Below are 17,095 nucleotides of genomic sequence, written 5' to 3' on the forward strand. Positions count from 1 at the left end.
TATATGAATGTTAGGATGGCACTGTACTGAAAATAAGTGGCTTTTATTGTATGTGAATGTTATCTCAGAGCTGAGTTTTTTAAAAAGAGGTAAATAATAGCTGTGTTGTTACTAAGCAGGTATGCATGTCAGATTAGTATTAGGAAAAATTATATCCTGGGCAGATACTACTGTATTTCTGTTACTAGTGTGTAAAAAATAATAAGGCGCTAGGAAGATGCACTTTTTCTGCAGGTGTTAGGACCTGAGTTCAGGTCCCCAGTACCCACATAAAGAGGTCATCATAAAGGCATGTGCCTTTATCCTCACCTCAAGCAGATGGATTCCAAGAGCTCCCTTGCCATCTGGCCAACCTAGTCAAAGAGCAAATTTCTGATCAGTGAGAGACCCTGTTTTAAAGCAGTAAGGCAAAGAGTAATAGAAATATCCCATACCCTGTTGTGGCCTGCATGAGTACATATGCAAGGAAAGTAAGTAAGTAAATTACCCTCTCTTTTCAGAAAGGAGAAGACGAATATGCCAGTATCGATGCCATTGTTGTATCTGTGGGTGTTGATGAAGAAATTGTTTATGCCAAGTCAACTGCCTTACAGGTAAGTAAGTGGCTTTACAGCATTCAGTTCCTGGTCTAGTGCATAGCTCAGTAGTGTGCCTTGTGTTTGGGAGGCTCTGTACTTGTCTCCAGCATAGTCATTTACTCAATCCTGTCACCTATGTCTAAGGTTCTCACTACTTTATAGGTAGCTCCCATAAGCAAGCACTCTCCCTGGACTCTATTTCATTACCAGGGAAAAGTAAATGAAATACAAACTTTACAATTTTGATGTTTTATTTGTGAAATATTATAAGCATATAAAATCAGATGGAATCATGTGTCACACTACACACACATACTATTCAACACCTATCATTCAACCCCTGATTCAGGTTGTTTTCTTTGTACCCACATCAGAGCTGCTCCATCCCAGATTGTAAAGTTAACCCAGATGTTTACATAAATTCGTTTACTTATGACTTTTGTCGCTGTTGTTTTTCCATAGACATGGCTCTTTGGTTATGAACTAACTGATACAATCATGGTCTTCTGTGATGACAAAATCATCTTCATGGCCAGCAAAAAAAAAGTGGAATTTTTGAAACAGATTGCCAATACTAAAGGCAATGAAAATGCAAATGGAGCCCCTGCCATAACACTGCTCATCAGAGAGAAGGTTAGAATCAATAAATGTTAAGTGTTCAGCCCAAGTGCTTTGGGGGCTTTTAGAGTGCATGAGAAAAGATGGCCAGGCATGGTAAAACACGCTTTTAATCCCAGCCCTTAGATGGGGGCAGGCAGATCTCTTGAGTTCAAGGACAGCCTAGTCTATATTGTGAGTACCAACCCAGCCAGGGTGACATAAGAGAAAAAGCCTGTGTTAAAAAAGGAAAAGAAAGAGAAAAGATAAGTTGTAGCTGTAATTACGAGTTGTGTCATCATTTAAGTAGGAAAAGAAGAGCTCCAAGACCAATAGCAGTCTTTCCTTAAAGCAAAAGAATAGTCTTGTCAAAATACCCAAAGAAAATATCAGCATTCAGTATGTGATAATCTGTCCTGAGGAAATAGGTGGGGCCCAGAGAACTCATCCTTTCCATGACTTAGATTATTACTCTCTGCTTATTGGCTAGATAGAAAATAGAAGTCTAATTCTTGAATTGACATCTGCTTTCCTGTGGCATTGATAGAATGAAAGTAATAAGAGCAGCTTTGACAAAATGATTGAAGCCATTAAAGAAAGCAAGAATGGCAAGAAAATTGGAGTGTTCAGCAAAGACAAGTTCCCTGGAGAATTCATGAAGAGCTGGAGTGACTGTCTCAACAAGGAGGGCTTTGACAAAGTAAGGGTTCTGCGGGAAGCTGCACATTGAAAGGGAAACAGAGGTGGGGAGGGCTTTTCTCACAACAGAGGATTTTCATTTAGGGAAACCTGTGCTCATTCGTTTTCTATGTCCTTTGGCTAAAAAGGATTCCAATTACTTTTCATTCACAAAATAAGGCATTCAGAAGTACATCAGCCACCTTAGATAACTCATAGTAGATAGCTGAATCTTTTTGGGGTCCTCTTTTTTTCTGCCGTTCTGCCTATCTCCCTTCAGCATTACAATTACCTCTAGAGAGATAAATTTATGTTTCAAGTAGTATATTGGCTTAATGTCTCATAGAATACTTGTTCTAAGATGTTTTAAATGTTTACTCAGTTCAGGAAGAGACTAAGCATTCTGAGTAGCATTACTGGGGCTTCTCAGAGTAAGCTTGGCAGCTGTGTTTGCATTAGTCATCACTTTGTCTGCAGGTAGATATCAGTGCTGTTGTGGCATACACCATTGCTGTGAAAGAGGATGGGGAGCTCAACCTGATGAAGAAAGCAGCCAGCATCACCTCTGAGGTTTTCAACAAATTCTTCAAGGAAAGAGTCATGGAGATAGTGGATGCAGATGAGGTAATGAAAAAGGGGGTCTCTTTTTACGGTGTTGATGAAGCAGGATTGAGTCCTGTTTGACTTATAACACATTTTCAGTTTTTGTTTTGTTTTTACTACTTTTGAAGTTGGTAACTGCCATTCTTCTCTCCTTCAAAATAAGTAAACATGTACTGTAGTTTATTGATGCTTATTTAAGAACACTAGAAAGCTATGAATTCCATGTAAGCTCTACATTTCTTTTGTATATCAATATACTATCTGTCACAGACATCACAGATATCTCAGTGTGCCTTTGGGTGACACATTAAACATCATACACTTCTGTATACTACCCTCTAGTTAGTGTTACTATATTTCTGTGTATTCTAGAAAGTTCGGCATAGCAAATTGGCTGAGTCTGTGGAAAAGGCCATTGAAGAGAAAAAATACCTAGCCGGAGCAGACCCTTCTACTGTGGAAATGTGTTACCCTCCTATTATTCAGAGTGGTGGCAACTATAATCTCAAATTCAGTGTAGTGAGGTAAGTATGAAAACTTGATAATAGAATGACCAGAGTATTTTAACCTGTTTTTCCTTTTGACATTTTCAAAAGATCAAAAGAGATAGAATAACTAATCTGCTTTACCTATAGTCCTTCTGTGTATATGTATATTTTGTTACTTCATACGTTGGCTTTTTTTTTTTTTTTTTTTTTTTTTTTTTTTTTTTTTTTTGGTCTTGGTTTTTTTAGACAGGATTTACCTGGGTAGCCTTGGCTGTCCTGGACTCGATTTGTAGACCAGGCTGGCCTTGAACTCAAAGAAATCTGCCTCCCCAAGTGCTGGGATTACAGGCGTGTGCCACTGCTCCCACCTTTTATTACATACTGTAAAGGGGAGTGGCTGCAGCTCTTAACTCAGCAATGGAGCACTGGTTAGGATGTCCAAAAGCCTAAAATTTGAGCCTCAACATTACCAAACACAAATACCCACAAACACAGAGACAAAATTGTAAGTCACAGTTCATGAAGGACCAGAACGTAAGTAGCTTCCTAACACCCAGTAAATTGCTCTAGTCTTCCACTTTTGTATTCATATCTTCCCGAAATCTTATTCTAAAAATTTTGGTCACTAATTTTTACTTTGGAACTGTAAGTGGTATGTTTGAGTTTTTTTGGGGGGTGGGGTCAGTTTACATCTTTATTCCATTAGAATTTGGACTATATCAAGGACAAGCAGTGATTTGTGGGTATTGTGTACCAGTGATACTTTGCTAGATTGGGTGATAAAGGCTTTTTCTCTTCGGTCTCTAGTGATAAAAACCATATGCATTTTGGGGCCATTACTTGTGCCATGGGCATTCGCTTTAAATCTTACTGCTCCAACCTTGTTCGCACTCTGATGGTTGATCCTACTCAGGAAGTTCAAGAAAATTACAACTTCTTACTTCAGCTTCAAGAGGAGATGCTAAAGGAATTAAGACATGGTAAGAATTCTAAGATGGTTTGGAAGTCCTGAAATAGCATTTTGTGGTCCCCTGGATCAGTGATTCTGAGTAATGACTCTCAGGGACTAGGGTTGAAGCTTAGTGTTAGAGCGCTTCCCTATCCTGTGCATGGCCCTGGATTCCATCACTAGCACTTCCAAATGAGACTGACTTAAGTCCCTAATACCATGAAAGAAACAAATGATTCTCTGCTTTCTTTTCTTTCTTCCTTCCTTCCTTCTTCCCTCCCCTCCTCTTTCCCTCCCCCCCTTTTTTAGGTTTTTCAAAACATAGTTTCTCTGTGTAGCCTTGGCTGTCCTGGACTCACTTTGTAGACCAGGCTAGCCTCAACCTAAAAAAGATCCTTCTGCCTCTATCTCCCGAGTACTGGGATGACAGGCATACAACACCATACTGGAATGCTTTCTGTTTTAAAAAATCAGATTCCTAATTGCTGTCATGGCAGACACTCCTTTTACTTTGAGAAATACTACTTTAAGGGATTTAGTAGGTGAAAGCAACTTGATTATATGATATCTTTGTTTGCTACTGTGTTCATCTGAAAAATACTTAATGTCTCTTTTCTATCTTACTAGGTGTGAAAATATGTGATGTATATAACTCTGTCATGGATGTGGTTAAGAAGCAGAAGCCAGAGCTGCTGAACAAAATTACAAAAAACCTAGGGTATGTCATAGTGTGTATTTTGTCTGTTGACTTAGTTTTCATCACTAGCAGTCTGTATTCTTAGACTGAGTTTGGCAATATTTGGGAGTGTTTAATTTTTGTGTTAGGAGCTGGAGTTTCTAGCAGTATCTCGGGCTGGCCTCCACCTCTCTGCCATCCTGAGTTTCACGAAAACTTCTCAAGTACTGGGATTACAGCCATGCCCCGTCACAGTCACCTAACTGGTATTTCTGTTCATTTGTTTTTTTCACCAGTACTTTGCACTTAACAAGTTCATGTGTGCCAAGCAAATGGTGTTACCAGAGAGAGAAAGATTTAATTGATTCTTCCAAGTTAATGGGATAGATTTTTCTAGACCATCATAGAAATCTAGACAGTAGACATTCTAGGATCAGATTAGCTTATTTACAATTAATGGCTCTAGGATGTCCTACTGTATTGATTTTAAATGTAATACAGTGTGTTTGTGTGTGTTTGGCCATTAAACAGTTCATCAGGCTGTGTACTGTGGTGCACGTCTATAATCCCAGCACTCAGGGAGGCAGAGACAGGCACATCGCTTAAGTCCAAGGACAGCCAAAGCTACACAGAAAAACCCTGTCTGGAAAAAACAAAAAAGAAGAGGAAGAAGAAAAAAATAAAACAATTAATTAGAAATGCTGTTTAACAGTGTCAGGGGAAGCTTATAGGGAACAGTTACAGGCAGTTTCCTTACTGTGTGGCTTCTTTCTGGGCTTAGGATCATAGCAAATCCTATTTTTACCAGCAATATCCTATTGAAAACTACCTCTCACTTCAGTCACTTCTGTGTTATTTATGAAAAAACTCCCAGCTTGATTTTCATGCTATGTTAATTTTCAATTTTATATTAAAAGGTAAAACTACGCCAGGTGGTAGCCAGGCAGATCTCTGTGAGTTCAAGGCCAGCTTGGTCTTCAGAGCAAGTTCTGAGATAGCCATGGCTACACAGAGAAACTCTTTCTCAAAGACAAACAAGCAGAAAAGCTTAAAATATTAGTGTATACTAATATTAAATTTTTATAAATGTTTCATGAAATGTTTGGAGACCTTTTTGTTTGGTTGGTTTTTGAGACAGTGTTTCTCTCTTCTCTGTAGCTCTGTAGTTTGAGGCTGACCTCAAACTCAGAGTCCTGTCTGCCTCTGCCTTCTGAGTGCTGGGATTAAAGACATGTGCCACCACTGCCCAGCTGGGAAACCTTTTTGAAAATTTTTTTTACATTTATGTCGTTGTGGAGGGTGTGGTTATGTGGTGGTGTGATGTGGAGGTCAGAAGGTGAATCATGAGGAAGTTCTTCCCTTCTGTTCTGGATGTGTACTTAATCAGTGAACCATCTCACTGGTCTTGGAAATTATTTTTTTAATATGGAATAATGTAACATTTAGAGACCTAAAACTGTCTTTTTTTACATGTATGTATATGTGTGTTGTTTTTTTTCTGCTTTGTTTTGTTGTTAGACAGGGCCTCAGTCTGTTGCCCAGGCTAATCTTGAGTCTGTGTTGATGCTCCTGCCTCAGCTTTCTGAATGCTAGTATTTCAGGCATGAGCCATGATGACTCCCCACCTTATTTTTCATTTCTTTCCTTACTAATGGATTATCAAGGGCTAATCACTTCCACATGTTGCCCTGCTTTATCTAAAAGTTGAAATCACATTTGGGACATGTTACTGATGTTTTAACCTGCTGCTTATATTTATCTTTGTTTTTAGATTTGGGATGGGAATTGAATTCCGTGAAGGCTCTCTAGTAATCAATAGTAAAAATCAATACAAGCTTAAAAAAGGTAATTTTTATATGCATGCAATAAGAAATTAATTTTTGGGTGGTTCCCTGACATTCCTTTTCTGTATAAATCTTAGTCCTCTACACCTTTCTGTAGCTACTGACTGATCCCTGTTTTACTATTTTAGGGATGGTTTTCAGCATCAACCTAGGATTTTCAGACCTGACTAACAAAGAGGGAAAAAAACCGGAAGAGAAAACCTATGCCCTATTCATTGGTGACACAGTACTTGTAGATGAGGTTTGCTACTTAAGTTTTTGGTGTTCATAAACTGATCTTTGAAGTCTGTTGTGGACTCTGGTACTGTCTTTGTTGATGGTTGCTAAATGGGGTTGATGTTGCTAAATGACCTAGACTAGAGAAAGCAGCTAGTAATAAAGACTCTGGCCCAGTCACATGAGTGCTTTAAACCAAGAACTAATTCTAATATTGGCACTTGGCTTTTTTGGTATTCATTTGTATGTGTGTGTTTCTGTGAATATATGCATACATATGTGTGCAACTGTACACACATATGAAAGGGGCACTACATGTCCTATCATTCCCCATGTATTCCTTTGGGGCAGTGTTGCTCCTTGAATTTAAAACTGAAGTTTTGGTGGCTAGGCTTTGATAACAATTCCCTATCTCACTCAGAGCTGGGGTTACAGATACCATGACTACAGCCAGCGGTTTTTGTGGGTTCCTTATTAGCAAGTGCTCTTTTTCATGGCTAGCCATCTCTTTGACCCCAGAATTGTTTTTTGTTTTGTTTACTATGTATATGGTATTCTGTCTGAATGTACACCTGCATGACAGAAGAGGGCACCAGATCACATTATAGATGGTTGTGAGCCACCGTGTGGTTGTTGGGAATTGAACTCAGGACCACTGGGAGAGCAACCATCTCCCCAGCCCTTTTGTTGTTGTTATTGGGGGGGGGAAGGGTTGCGTGCGTGCGTGTGTGTGTGTGTGTGTGTGTGTGTGTGTGTGTGTGTATACATGTACCCATGGAGACCCAGGACCTTTGATCTCCTGAGCTGGAATTGGAAGCAGTGTGGGTTGCCCAGTGTGCATGCTAGGAACTGAGCATAGGTCTTGCCTATGTAATAGCAACTCTTAGCCACTGAGCCATCTCTCTAACCCCAGAATTAAAAATTTATCATGTTTGTACTGGCACAGATGACGTAGATCTGGGTAAAGCAGGCTTTTTAAAAAAAACCATTGCTCCAAGAATATCTCCTAAAGTAAATCTAGGAGAATAAAAACTTTTTGTTCTTAAAAGATTTTAGAATCTAAGAGTTCATGGTATTGCCCAGCTATATGTTAAGTTAAAAGCAAGGATGCACATTAAATTGGAGGTCTAAGTTCTCCTTTTGTTCTAGGATGGCCCAGCCACTGTTCTTACTTCTGTGAAAAAGAAAGTAAAGAATGTGGGGATTTTCCTAAAGGTGAGAAAGCAGTAAGTGATTATTATAGGAATCCATGTACAGTGAAGAAGTTAAGGAACATCAGCTTTTCAAAAAGTATTACTGTAACGGTATTATTCTGCCTTCTTCCCAAAGAATGAGGATGAGGAAGAGGAGGAGGAAGAGAAAGATGAAGCAGAGGACCTTTTAGGAAGAGGCTCCAGGGCAGCATTACTTACTGAAAGAACAAGGGTGAGTTTACTGTTTAAATGCAGTTGACATGTGGCTGGATGTGCTAACGCACATCTGTAACTCCGCGCTCAGCAGGCTGAGACATGAGAATCACTAGGTTAAGTCCAGCAAGTGGCACATAAGCAAGTGCAGGCCACCCAGGGAGGGTTAGGAAACTGACCAAAACACTGGGGTCCTGTCATGTGCTCTATGTTCTGACTTGACTCTTACTTTGCTAGAATGAGATGACTGCTGAAGAAAAGCGAAGAGCACATCAGAAGGAACTGGCAGCCCAGCTCAACGAGGAAGCGAAGAGGAGATTGACAGAGCAGAAAGGGGAACAGCAGATCCAGAAGTAGGAGTTCACACTGAGCAAGGAGATGGTCTAGGGATATGTGACTGTAGAGATTTCTTAGTGTCTTTTTGTTTTGTTTTCAACCCCATTCCAGAGCTCGCAAGTCGAATGTGTCCTATAAAAACCCATCTCTGATGCCTAAGGAACCACATATTCGAGAAATGAAGATATATATTGATAAGAAATACGAGACTGTGATAATGCCTGTGTTCGGCATTGCCACACCCTTCCATATTGCCACAATCAAGGTACCAGTATTTCCTGGTCAGGTGTCACACATCGAATTTCTAAGATTCCAATGTGTCTACCTAATGAACTCTGCTCTTCTCCCACTCTGAACTTTCATGCTACAGTATGCTGGTTTTTGGCTTTCTCCTTTATCTCCTGCTGCTGCTTTTCTTCCCTTCTAGTTTTCACTTTGTAGGAAACCAAATTAGTCTAGAACAAAATTTGCCAGTAATTTGGTTTTGGTTTTTTTTTTTTTTTTATGTTTGTGTTGTAATGTGTGAGTGTGCCTCTGGGCATATGGTCATGTGCCATATGTCATCTGGTGTCTCACTCCATAGCTCTCTCTACCTTATGTTTTGAGGCAGGATCTTTCATTGAGCCCAAAGCTCAATGATTGGCTAAATCGTCTGGCCCCCAAGCTTTGGAAATCACCTGTCTGCCCACCTTTAGCCCTAGGATTATAGACGTACACACCACACTTAGATTTTATGTGGGTGCTAGGGCTCCAGACCTAGGTCCTTTTGTTTGTGCAGCAAGCACTTTACCACCTCAGCCCTTACAATTTGTGTGTCTTACTTTAATTATTAACTGTTATTTAATGCTAAATTGTCTTCCTGTCACAAGATACTTTATAATTAGGTGTTTTTTGAGAAACAGTCACTTGATTATGTGAAAAACACTGCTGAATGTGTCTATCTTGATTTTGGTTTGGTTTCATAGCTTCAGCTCCAAGAGCAGCAAACTCTGGAGTTTTTCTTCTGCAGGTAGAAATTGAGCCAAGAAAGACCTCGCATGCTCTAGATAATGCTCTGCCACTGAGCTGCATTCTCTGCCCCTCATCTCTTAACTGCTAACTTAACTTTAGCGTCTCTGTAATCTAGTAACAAACCTGACCTTTCTCTCTTTCTTTGAACAGAACATAAGTATGTCAGTCGAAGGAGATTACACTTACCTGCGAATCAACTTCTATTGTCCAGGCAGTGCTCTGGGCAGGAACGAGGGCAACATCTTTCCTAACCCTGAAGCCACTTTTGTCAAGGAAATGTGAGTCCCCAGGAAACAACTGTCCCCAATCCTTGCCAGTGGAGCAGTAATCTCAGATGTTCATTCCCTGCTGCTTCCTTTCCCAAGAAGCCACTGCAAGGCCTTCCCTGGTGGCACTTGTTTAGGGTTATGTTGCTGACTTTGTAATGTTTTAAGTATGGATCCTAATTTAGAATCCTCGTGAGGCTAATTTAGATTCACAGTACACATTTTACAATGGGATCCTCAGGTAAGAAATGTGTAGACGAACTATGGTGAGATATAGCACAGATTGAAGTCCACATTTGAGAGACTGAGGCAAAAAATTTACAAATTCAAGGCCATCCTGGGCTACACAGTGAATTCCATGTAACCATAGACTATAATAAGACCTATCTCAAAAAACACAAAATTAAAAAACATAAAAGAGGAAGAAGGAAGAAAACATGCTACATTGGATTCTGATTCATCATGGAGTGACAGAATGCAGTATTGGGAGATGCCATGTCAAATTTGAAAAAAAAAAACAGTGTAATTTCTCTATTTGAGTATTAGCTGATGATACTTTCCATTTTAAAGACAAGGTTTGTTTGTTTTTTTTATGACTTCCTACTATTCCCGTATTTGGTGGTAGTTTTTCTTATAAAAACATTAAGCCCTCTAGGTATGGTTGCACTTTGGGGGATGTGGCAGGAAGACCAGGAGTTCAAGGCCAACCTTTGACCGTAGTAAGATCAAAGGCAGCTTGGGCTTTTAAAAGATAATCTTGGAGAGAGAAAAAAAAATGGTAAAGTGCTTCTTGTGCAAGCTTGAGGACCTAAGTTCAGGTCTCCAGGACCCACATTAAATACATATGTAGGTGCAGCAGATTGTATCTGTAGTCCCATCATTGGAGAGGTAAAGACAAGGAGAACCCTGAATCCTGCTAACCAACCCATCTAAGCTAAATCTGTGAAAGAACCTCTCCCCAAAAAAAGGCAAGAATGATTAATAAGTAAGAAAGGCATTTATTGTTGACCTCTGGCCTCCACACAAACACATACCTACATCAGCACATGCACACAATAGAAAGATTAACCCATGTACAAACCAAAAAAATGGTTTCAGATTACCTGGCCTAATAAACTTCTATGCACATTTTCCTTCTACAGTACTTATCGAGCTTCAAATATGAAGGCACCTGGAGAGCAGACTGTACCAGCCTTAAATCTTCAGAATGCTTTTCGAATTATAAAAGAAGTACAAAAACGTTACAAGACTCGAGAAGCCGAAGAGAAAGAAAAAGAGGTGAGTCTGAACATAACAAAGCACTTTTGTACATGAAAGTTCATGTGAGGACACTTGTGCATTCACATACTATGTTGTAACCCTTAGGGCATTGTGAAACAAGACTCATTGGTGATCAATCTAAACCGGAGTAATCCAAAACTGAAAGATCTGTACATTCGTCCAAACATTGCTCAAAAGAGAATGCAAGGCTCCCTGGAGGCCCATGTCAATGGTATGTAAGGCAAATGCCTGGACTGCAGCTTCAAAGAATGCAGCGTGCTAGAGGAACCTTATAAAACAGTCAGAAAGAATGGAAATTTGATGTGTGTTGGGTTTTTTGGTCTTGTTCAAGTCAGTTGAAGCGATAGGCACACTGCCTTGGAGCTAACCTGAGACCCTACTTGATGTTTGGTGACCTTGTTCTTTTCAGGTTTCCGCTTCACATCTGTTCGAGGAGACAAAGTGGACATTCTGTACAATAATATTAAGCATGCTTTGTTCCAGCCCTGTGACGGGGAGATGATTATTGTCTTGCACTTTCACCTCAAGGTACACTCTTAGGAGCTCTCAGCAAAAGCTTGATTTTCCTCATGTATTACATAAAATTGTAATCATTAAAGAGGTTTTAATATGTTTATAAAGTACAGTGGCCCAGTGACTTTGATTAGGGTTGGGTACAGGGCCGTGGTTGACGTTACTTACAGGAATCTGGTTACCTGTCAAGTGACTACACCACTGAAGAAAATGTCTACCTCTCCTAGCAACCAAAATACTCTCTTTCAGGGCTGAAGAAATGGCTTAGCAGTTAAGAGCACTGTCTGTTCTTCCAGGGGTCCTCTGTTCAATTTCTGGCAACCACATGGTGGCTCCCAACTATCTATATTGGGTTCTAATGCCCTCTTCAAGCATGTAGATAGAACACTCATACATAAAGTAAATAAATAAATCTTAAAAAAAAAATATTCAGCCGGGTGAAGTGGCTCACACTTGTAATCCCAGCACTCTGGAAGGCAGAGGCAGGCAAATCTCTGAGGCCAGCCTGGTCTACAAAGTAAGTCCAGGCCAACCAAGGCTACAAAGAGAAGCCCTGTCTCAAAAAACCAAAATTAAAAAAAAAAAAAAAAAGATTCTCTCTTTCTAAAAGGTAGGGTGATCAGTCATAGCTGCTGTGAGGTCAAAAGTACAGTGAGCATGTTACTCCCAGGAGATTACTCCGCCCCATCTCCCTCCTCTGACATTGTTTCTTTTCCTCTACAATCTCCCTGAGCCATGGAGGGAATGATTGGATGTCCCACTTAAGGCTGAGCGTGCAGCAGACACTTTTAGTCTTAAAACTTGGACCAGTCAGTTTCTGTAGTTACATGCGCGCTGCAAGAAGGAGCTTCTCTGACCACAGATGACAGACAACAGGACTATTTTGTAGGGATTAATGTAATTATTTAAAAGGTTATTTAATGATTATATCATATCCATTTAGCAAACAACTGCTGTAGTTTACCCACTAGGGCCTGTGACCTCCCTACCCTGTGGATTTTGACCAAGTTTTCAGTAACGCATATGAATTCCCTCCTGTGATGGGAGCCTCAGTTCCAGTCAGGTAGTTGGTACATCTTACCTCTTAAGTCAATAGTATAGTACAATGTGTATGTGTTTTTATGTTTTATGTATTTTGTTTCTTTAAGCATCTTCTCTTTTTGTGGGTTGAGTGGTTTAAATCTAACTTTCCTGTTACCTCTGGTTTATCATTAGAATGCTATCATGTTTGGGAAGAAGCGACATACGGATGTACAGTTCTACACAGAAGTTGGAGAGATCACTACAGATTTGGGGAAACATCAGCATATGCATGACCGAGATGACCTCTATGCTGAGCAGGTCTGAGAAATTCAGAATCACATTTACAGAGTAGTGCAGTAGGATTAAGTATGAGCTGAGAGTGTATTTTGTGCTTCTAAATAGATACCATATAACTTTCACTGTTGATCTAGTGTTTTGATCTATGAATTAGGCATAGGTTAGAAATTCACGTTCATGGTATACACCTTAAATAATATGGTGTAAGGAGAATTAAAACTACAAAAGAATTTTGAACTTTTTGAGGGGAATACTATTAACAAGTCACATGATGACTAAGTAATACTGTTTTCGTCCACAGATGGAACGGGAAATGAGACACAAACTGAAAACAGCCTTTAAAAATTTCATTGAAAAAGTAGAGGCTCTAACAAAGGAGGAGCTGGAGTTCGAAGTACCATTTAGGGACCTGGGGTAATCTTCCTCTTTCCCCTTACCTCCCTCCCCATCCCTATCCCGTCCTGAAAGCTCATAGGTCTAGCTTTTAGGGGATAGGTTATTGTTTCTCTAGTTTAACGCCACATACACTCTTTATTTTTCCTATGAGCCAGGCACACTCCCACCTTTAAAAGTAGACACATATATTTTAAAACTCAGGGCTTTTCATGCATGACATCCTTAGGAGCTGTTTGGCAGAAGGACTATGTTAGGGTTGTGTTGCCCGCAGGCTCATGTGATGTTCGTCTTACTCTTTTTCAGGTTTAATGGGGCTCCCTACAGGAGTACCTGCCTCCTTCAGCCCACTAGTAGTGCACTGGTAAACGCTACAGAGTGGGTGAGTGTCCTTGCCCCCTCTTCTTGTTAACTTTTAATTTTCTGGTCCTTTCCTTCTGCCCCATTGCTAAGAGCTCGAACCCACAGTCTGCTAGGTGTACCACTGAGTGCCACCGACACCCTTCGTGCCCGCTCTTAGCAACAGACTGTTAGACAGGGGAAGGCAAATTCTTCTGATCCTGATTATTATGATTTTCATCTTTGATGCTTACCTTAGATTTAAAATTCATTAAATGATCCTTCTAAAGCCTCTGTAGTCTTTACAAATAGTTTCTTTCAGGATTCCGTGAATGTATTCTCCTTGAGAGAAGAATTAAAAGTTCTTAGTATGTCACACTGCATTTATCTTAAAAACAACAACCAAAAAAAAAATAGTTTTTCTTTATATGGTGATTTAGATTTTGAAAATGCATGGAGAGAAGTACTTGCATGATAATGATGCAGCTCCTGTTTTGACAGCCACCTTTTGTGGTGACTTTGGATGAAGTGGAGCTGATCCACTTTGAGAGGGTCCAGTTTCACCTGAAAAACTTTGATATGGTGATTGTCTATAAGGATTACAGCAAGAAAGTCACAATGATCAATGCCATTCCCGTCGCCTCACTAGACCCCATCAAGGAATGGCTGAAGTAAGTAAACCTTACATCGTCCTCCTCTTTACCCTGTACTATAAAATGGTATGTCTGTTATGGTGTGCTTGTAGTCCCAGCTACTCAGGTGACTGAGATAGAAAGCAAAAGACAAAAATTTGGGTCCAGCCCATGTAACATAGGAGGATCTTATCTCTGATTTTTTTTTTCGGGTGTATATATATTGTATGTATATATCTGCCTCTCCTCCTCCCTTTAATCTTCCTCATTCCCTTCAACAGTTGACTTGTGCTTTGAATTAATCTATAACTGTATGACTTTATGTGACTATAAATATGGGAACTACAAGTGAGAGAAAACATACAATACTTACTTTCTGAGACTGGCTCAGTTCTCTTATATGTTGTCTCCAGTTGCATTCAGATATATGTGTATCACTTAGTCCTTTTCCATTCCCGTATATATGGGTTGTTCCATAGCTTAGTTACTGTGTATGGACAGTGCTACAGTAAACACTTATGTGTTCTTGGAGTGTAATAGTCAGATCTGCTTCTGTTCTTTTGAGAACCTGCCATTCTGATTACCACAGAGATTGGATTCCTGCCAGAAGTGTATAAATGTTCTCATTTACAGCTGTGCTGTCATTTGTTTTGTTTTGTTTTTTTCTGTGAAATTTATATTCTGACTAAAGTAAGATGAGATAATCATTGTAGTTTTTATCTCCATTTCTTTTTTGGTTTTTCGAGACAGAGTTTCTCTGTGTGTAATTTTGACTATCCTGTAACTCACTCTGTAGACCAGGCTGGCCTGGAATTCACAGAGATCCACCTGCCTCTGCTTCTGCCTCCTGAGTGCTGGGATTACGGGTGTGTGCCACTACTGCCCAACTTGATCTTTATTTCTCTGGGCAGTAAAACTGAACTTTTTCATATTTCCATTAACAATTTATATTTCCTCTTTTGTAAATCCGTGTGACTGTGTGTATGTGTGTGTACTATGTGTGCAAGAATCCATGGATGCCAGAGAAGGGATAGCTGTTGGGAACTGAATACAGGTCCTCTACGAGATCAGTAAGCACTCTTAACCTCTGAGCCATCCCTCCAGCCTGAACTGTTGTCCATTTACCTTGTTGGTTGGGAGCAGGGCATGCAGCATCGTGCCACAACTCACATGTGGAGTCAGTTCTTCCTTTCCACCGTGTGGGTTCAAGAGATCAAACTCAGATCATCAGGCCTGATGGAGAGTGCCTTACCTGCTGAGCCATCTAAGGTTCTGTTGAGTCTCGTGAAGCCAGGGCTGTCCTCGACTCTGTCAAAAATCATACCTATCACTGTATATCTGAATCTTTTATTCTGTTCCATTGATCTGCGGTCTGTTTTGTGTAAGTACTGTGCTGTTTTTGTTAATTCTGGCTGTAATACAACTTTAAACCAAATATGATGATGTCTACAACTTTACTTTTTTGCTCAGGATTGTTTTGCGTATCTCAGCTGTGTGCTTCCAAATGAGTTGTAAGGGTGTTTGTTTTACATTTTTGTGAAGAGTGCAAAATTTTTGGAATTTTGATTGGAATTATATTGAGTGTATAGATAGATTGCTTTTGAGAAGATAGTCATTGGGTTCACTCCAGGGTTTTGAAGTGGAGGTGGGTATTGGTTTGGGTTTGGAATTTTTCTTTTGTTTCAAGTTTTCTTGTTTTAAGACAGAGTGTGTAGTCCTGGCTTTCCCAGGCTGGCCTCCCACTCAGAGATTTTATCACCTGCCTCTGCCTCCCAAGTGCTGGGATTAAAGGCATGTACCACTACCATGCTGCAGAACATGGGTTTTTAAGATAAATTCTACAATTTCTAAATCTCCTTGGATTATTCTGACATTTCTTTCTAACCTCTAATTTGTTTCCATCTGCTAATCTTGGAGTTGGCTTGTTTATTGTTTTTTTCAAGGTCGGTCATTAAGTTGTTTGAGCTTTCTGGTCTCTGTGTGTACACATGAAAGTGCATGTGGATGAAGATGTACTTTTCCATGCAGTTACAATAAAGGCCAGAAGATGGTGTCAGAATGTCTTCCTCAGTTGCTTGTCCACTTGTTTTTTAAGAGTCAAAGTCAAAGACTATTTTATTAGAGTTGAGGAGGAGTTGTGGGACAGCAGACAGGGCAGGCAGGCTCTAATTTTTGACAGCTGTTGGGAGGAAGGAGATGGAAAAGAAAAATCTGACATTTTTAGCATTGGTGGTCAGCAAGAGGCTGTCTGATAGAAGGGGAGGGGCTTTAGAGAAAGGGTGCTTACAATTCTGGCCACTATCCAAAAGGAAAAGAAAATGTTAAACCTTTTGTGTAAAGCAATCAGGCTTTAGCAGTATGGCATAGCTGCCTCCACGTTGTCTTATTTTAGTTGCTCTGTGTTTAGGGTGTGTATGTGTTGTATACATACGCATTTGCCAACTTTAAAGAGTGGTTTCTCTCCCTTCTACCATGTAGATTCTGGGGATTGAACCTAGGTTGCTAAACGTAACAGCACCTTTGCCCACTAAGCCATCTCTCTGGCTCCACCTTATTTTTTAGACCACGATCTCCCACTGTTGTGGCCCAGGATCTAAGGCTCCACTGCTATCCAGAGGGTTTGCAGACACATGCCGCCATGCTTAGGCCTGATAGCCCTCTGATTACTTCATGTAGGCAGTTGCAGCTAAAAGCTTCTTCTTAGGCCTACCCATAAATGTTAGGTGTTGTGTTTTATTTCGTTTACATCTAATTCTGGAAATTTTTAATCTTGATTTCTTCTATGAGCCACTCATTCAGTAGTGTGAAGTCTTATTCCATTGTTACCAAATATAATACAGGCAGATATTTTAGATTTTCTGTATTTGTTAAGAGTTTATATTCATTTTTAGTTTTATTTTTTCCCCAAGGCAGGGTTTCTCTGTATAGTCTTGACTGTTCTGGAGCTATAGACCAGGCTGCCTCAAACC

The 17,095-nt window shown here is 40.0% G+C and overlaps 1 protein-coding gene across 1 annotated transcript in view; it reads left to right on the top strand.

The window, feature by feature from the left end:
* Supt16h (SPT16 homolog, facilitates chromatin remodeling subunit) overlaps nucleotides 1-17,095 on the top strand; it is a 40,121-nt gene that overhangs the window by 14,029 nt on the left and 8,997 nt on the right. The window contains exons 2-22 of the mRNA XM_021652304.2: nucleotides 501-593; nucleotides 1,041-1,211; nucleotides 1,723-1,875; nucleotides 2,331-2,477; nucleotides 2,829-2,980; nucleotides 3,752-3,924; nucleotides 4,521-4,611; nucleotides 6,341-6,414; nucleotides 6,542-6,654; nucleotides 7,779-7,844; nucleotides 7,959-8,054; nucleotides 8,273-8,388; nucleotides 8,483-8,636; nucleotides 9,533-9,660; nucleotides 10,791-10,926; nucleotides 11,014-11,140; nucleotides 11,339-11,457; nucleotides 12,658-12,783; nucleotides 13,064-13,176; nucleotides 13,462-13,537; nucleotides 13,996-14,165. Of these exons, the coding sequence (XP_021507979.1) occupies nucleotides 501-593; nucleotides 1,041-1,211; nucleotides 1,723-1,875; nucleotides 2,331-2,477; nucleotides 2,829-2,980; nucleotides 3,752-3,924; nucleotides 4,521-4,611; nucleotides 6,341-6,414; nucleotides 6,542-6,654; nucleotides 7,779-7,844; nucleotides 7,959-8,054; nucleotides 8,273-8,388; nucleotides 8,483-8,636; nucleotides 9,533-9,660; nucleotides 10,791-10,926; nucleotides 11,014-11,140; nucleotides 11,339-11,457; nucleotides 12,658-12,783; nucleotides 13,064-13,176; nucleotides 13,462-13,537; nucleotides 13,996-14,165 (2,594 nt within the window). The remainder of the gene's footprint in view (nucleotides 1-500; nucleotides 594-1,040; nucleotides 1,212-1,722; nucleotides 1,876-2,330; nucleotides 2,478-2,828; nucleotides 2,981-3,751; nucleotides 3,925-4,520; nucleotides 4,612-6,340; nucleotides 6,415-6,541; nucleotides 6,655-7,778; nucleotides 7,845-7,958; nucleotides 8,055-8,272; nucleotides 8,389-8,482; nucleotides 8,637-9,532; nucleotides 9,661-10,790; nucleotides 10,927-11,013; nucleotides 11,141-11,338; nucleotides 11,458-12,657; nucleotides 12,784-13,063; nucleotides 13,177-13,461; nucleotides 13,538-13,995; nucleotides 14,166-17,095) is intronic.

This window comes from Meriones unguiculatus, chromosome 9 (assembly GCF_030254825.1).
Source record: "Meriones unguiculatus strain TT.TT164.6M chromosome 9, Bangor_MerUng_6.1, whole genome shotgun sequence".
In the NCBI taxonomy this organism is placed as follows: Eukaryota; Metazoa; Chordata; class Mammalia; order Rodentia; family Muridae; genus Meriones; species Meriones unguiculatus.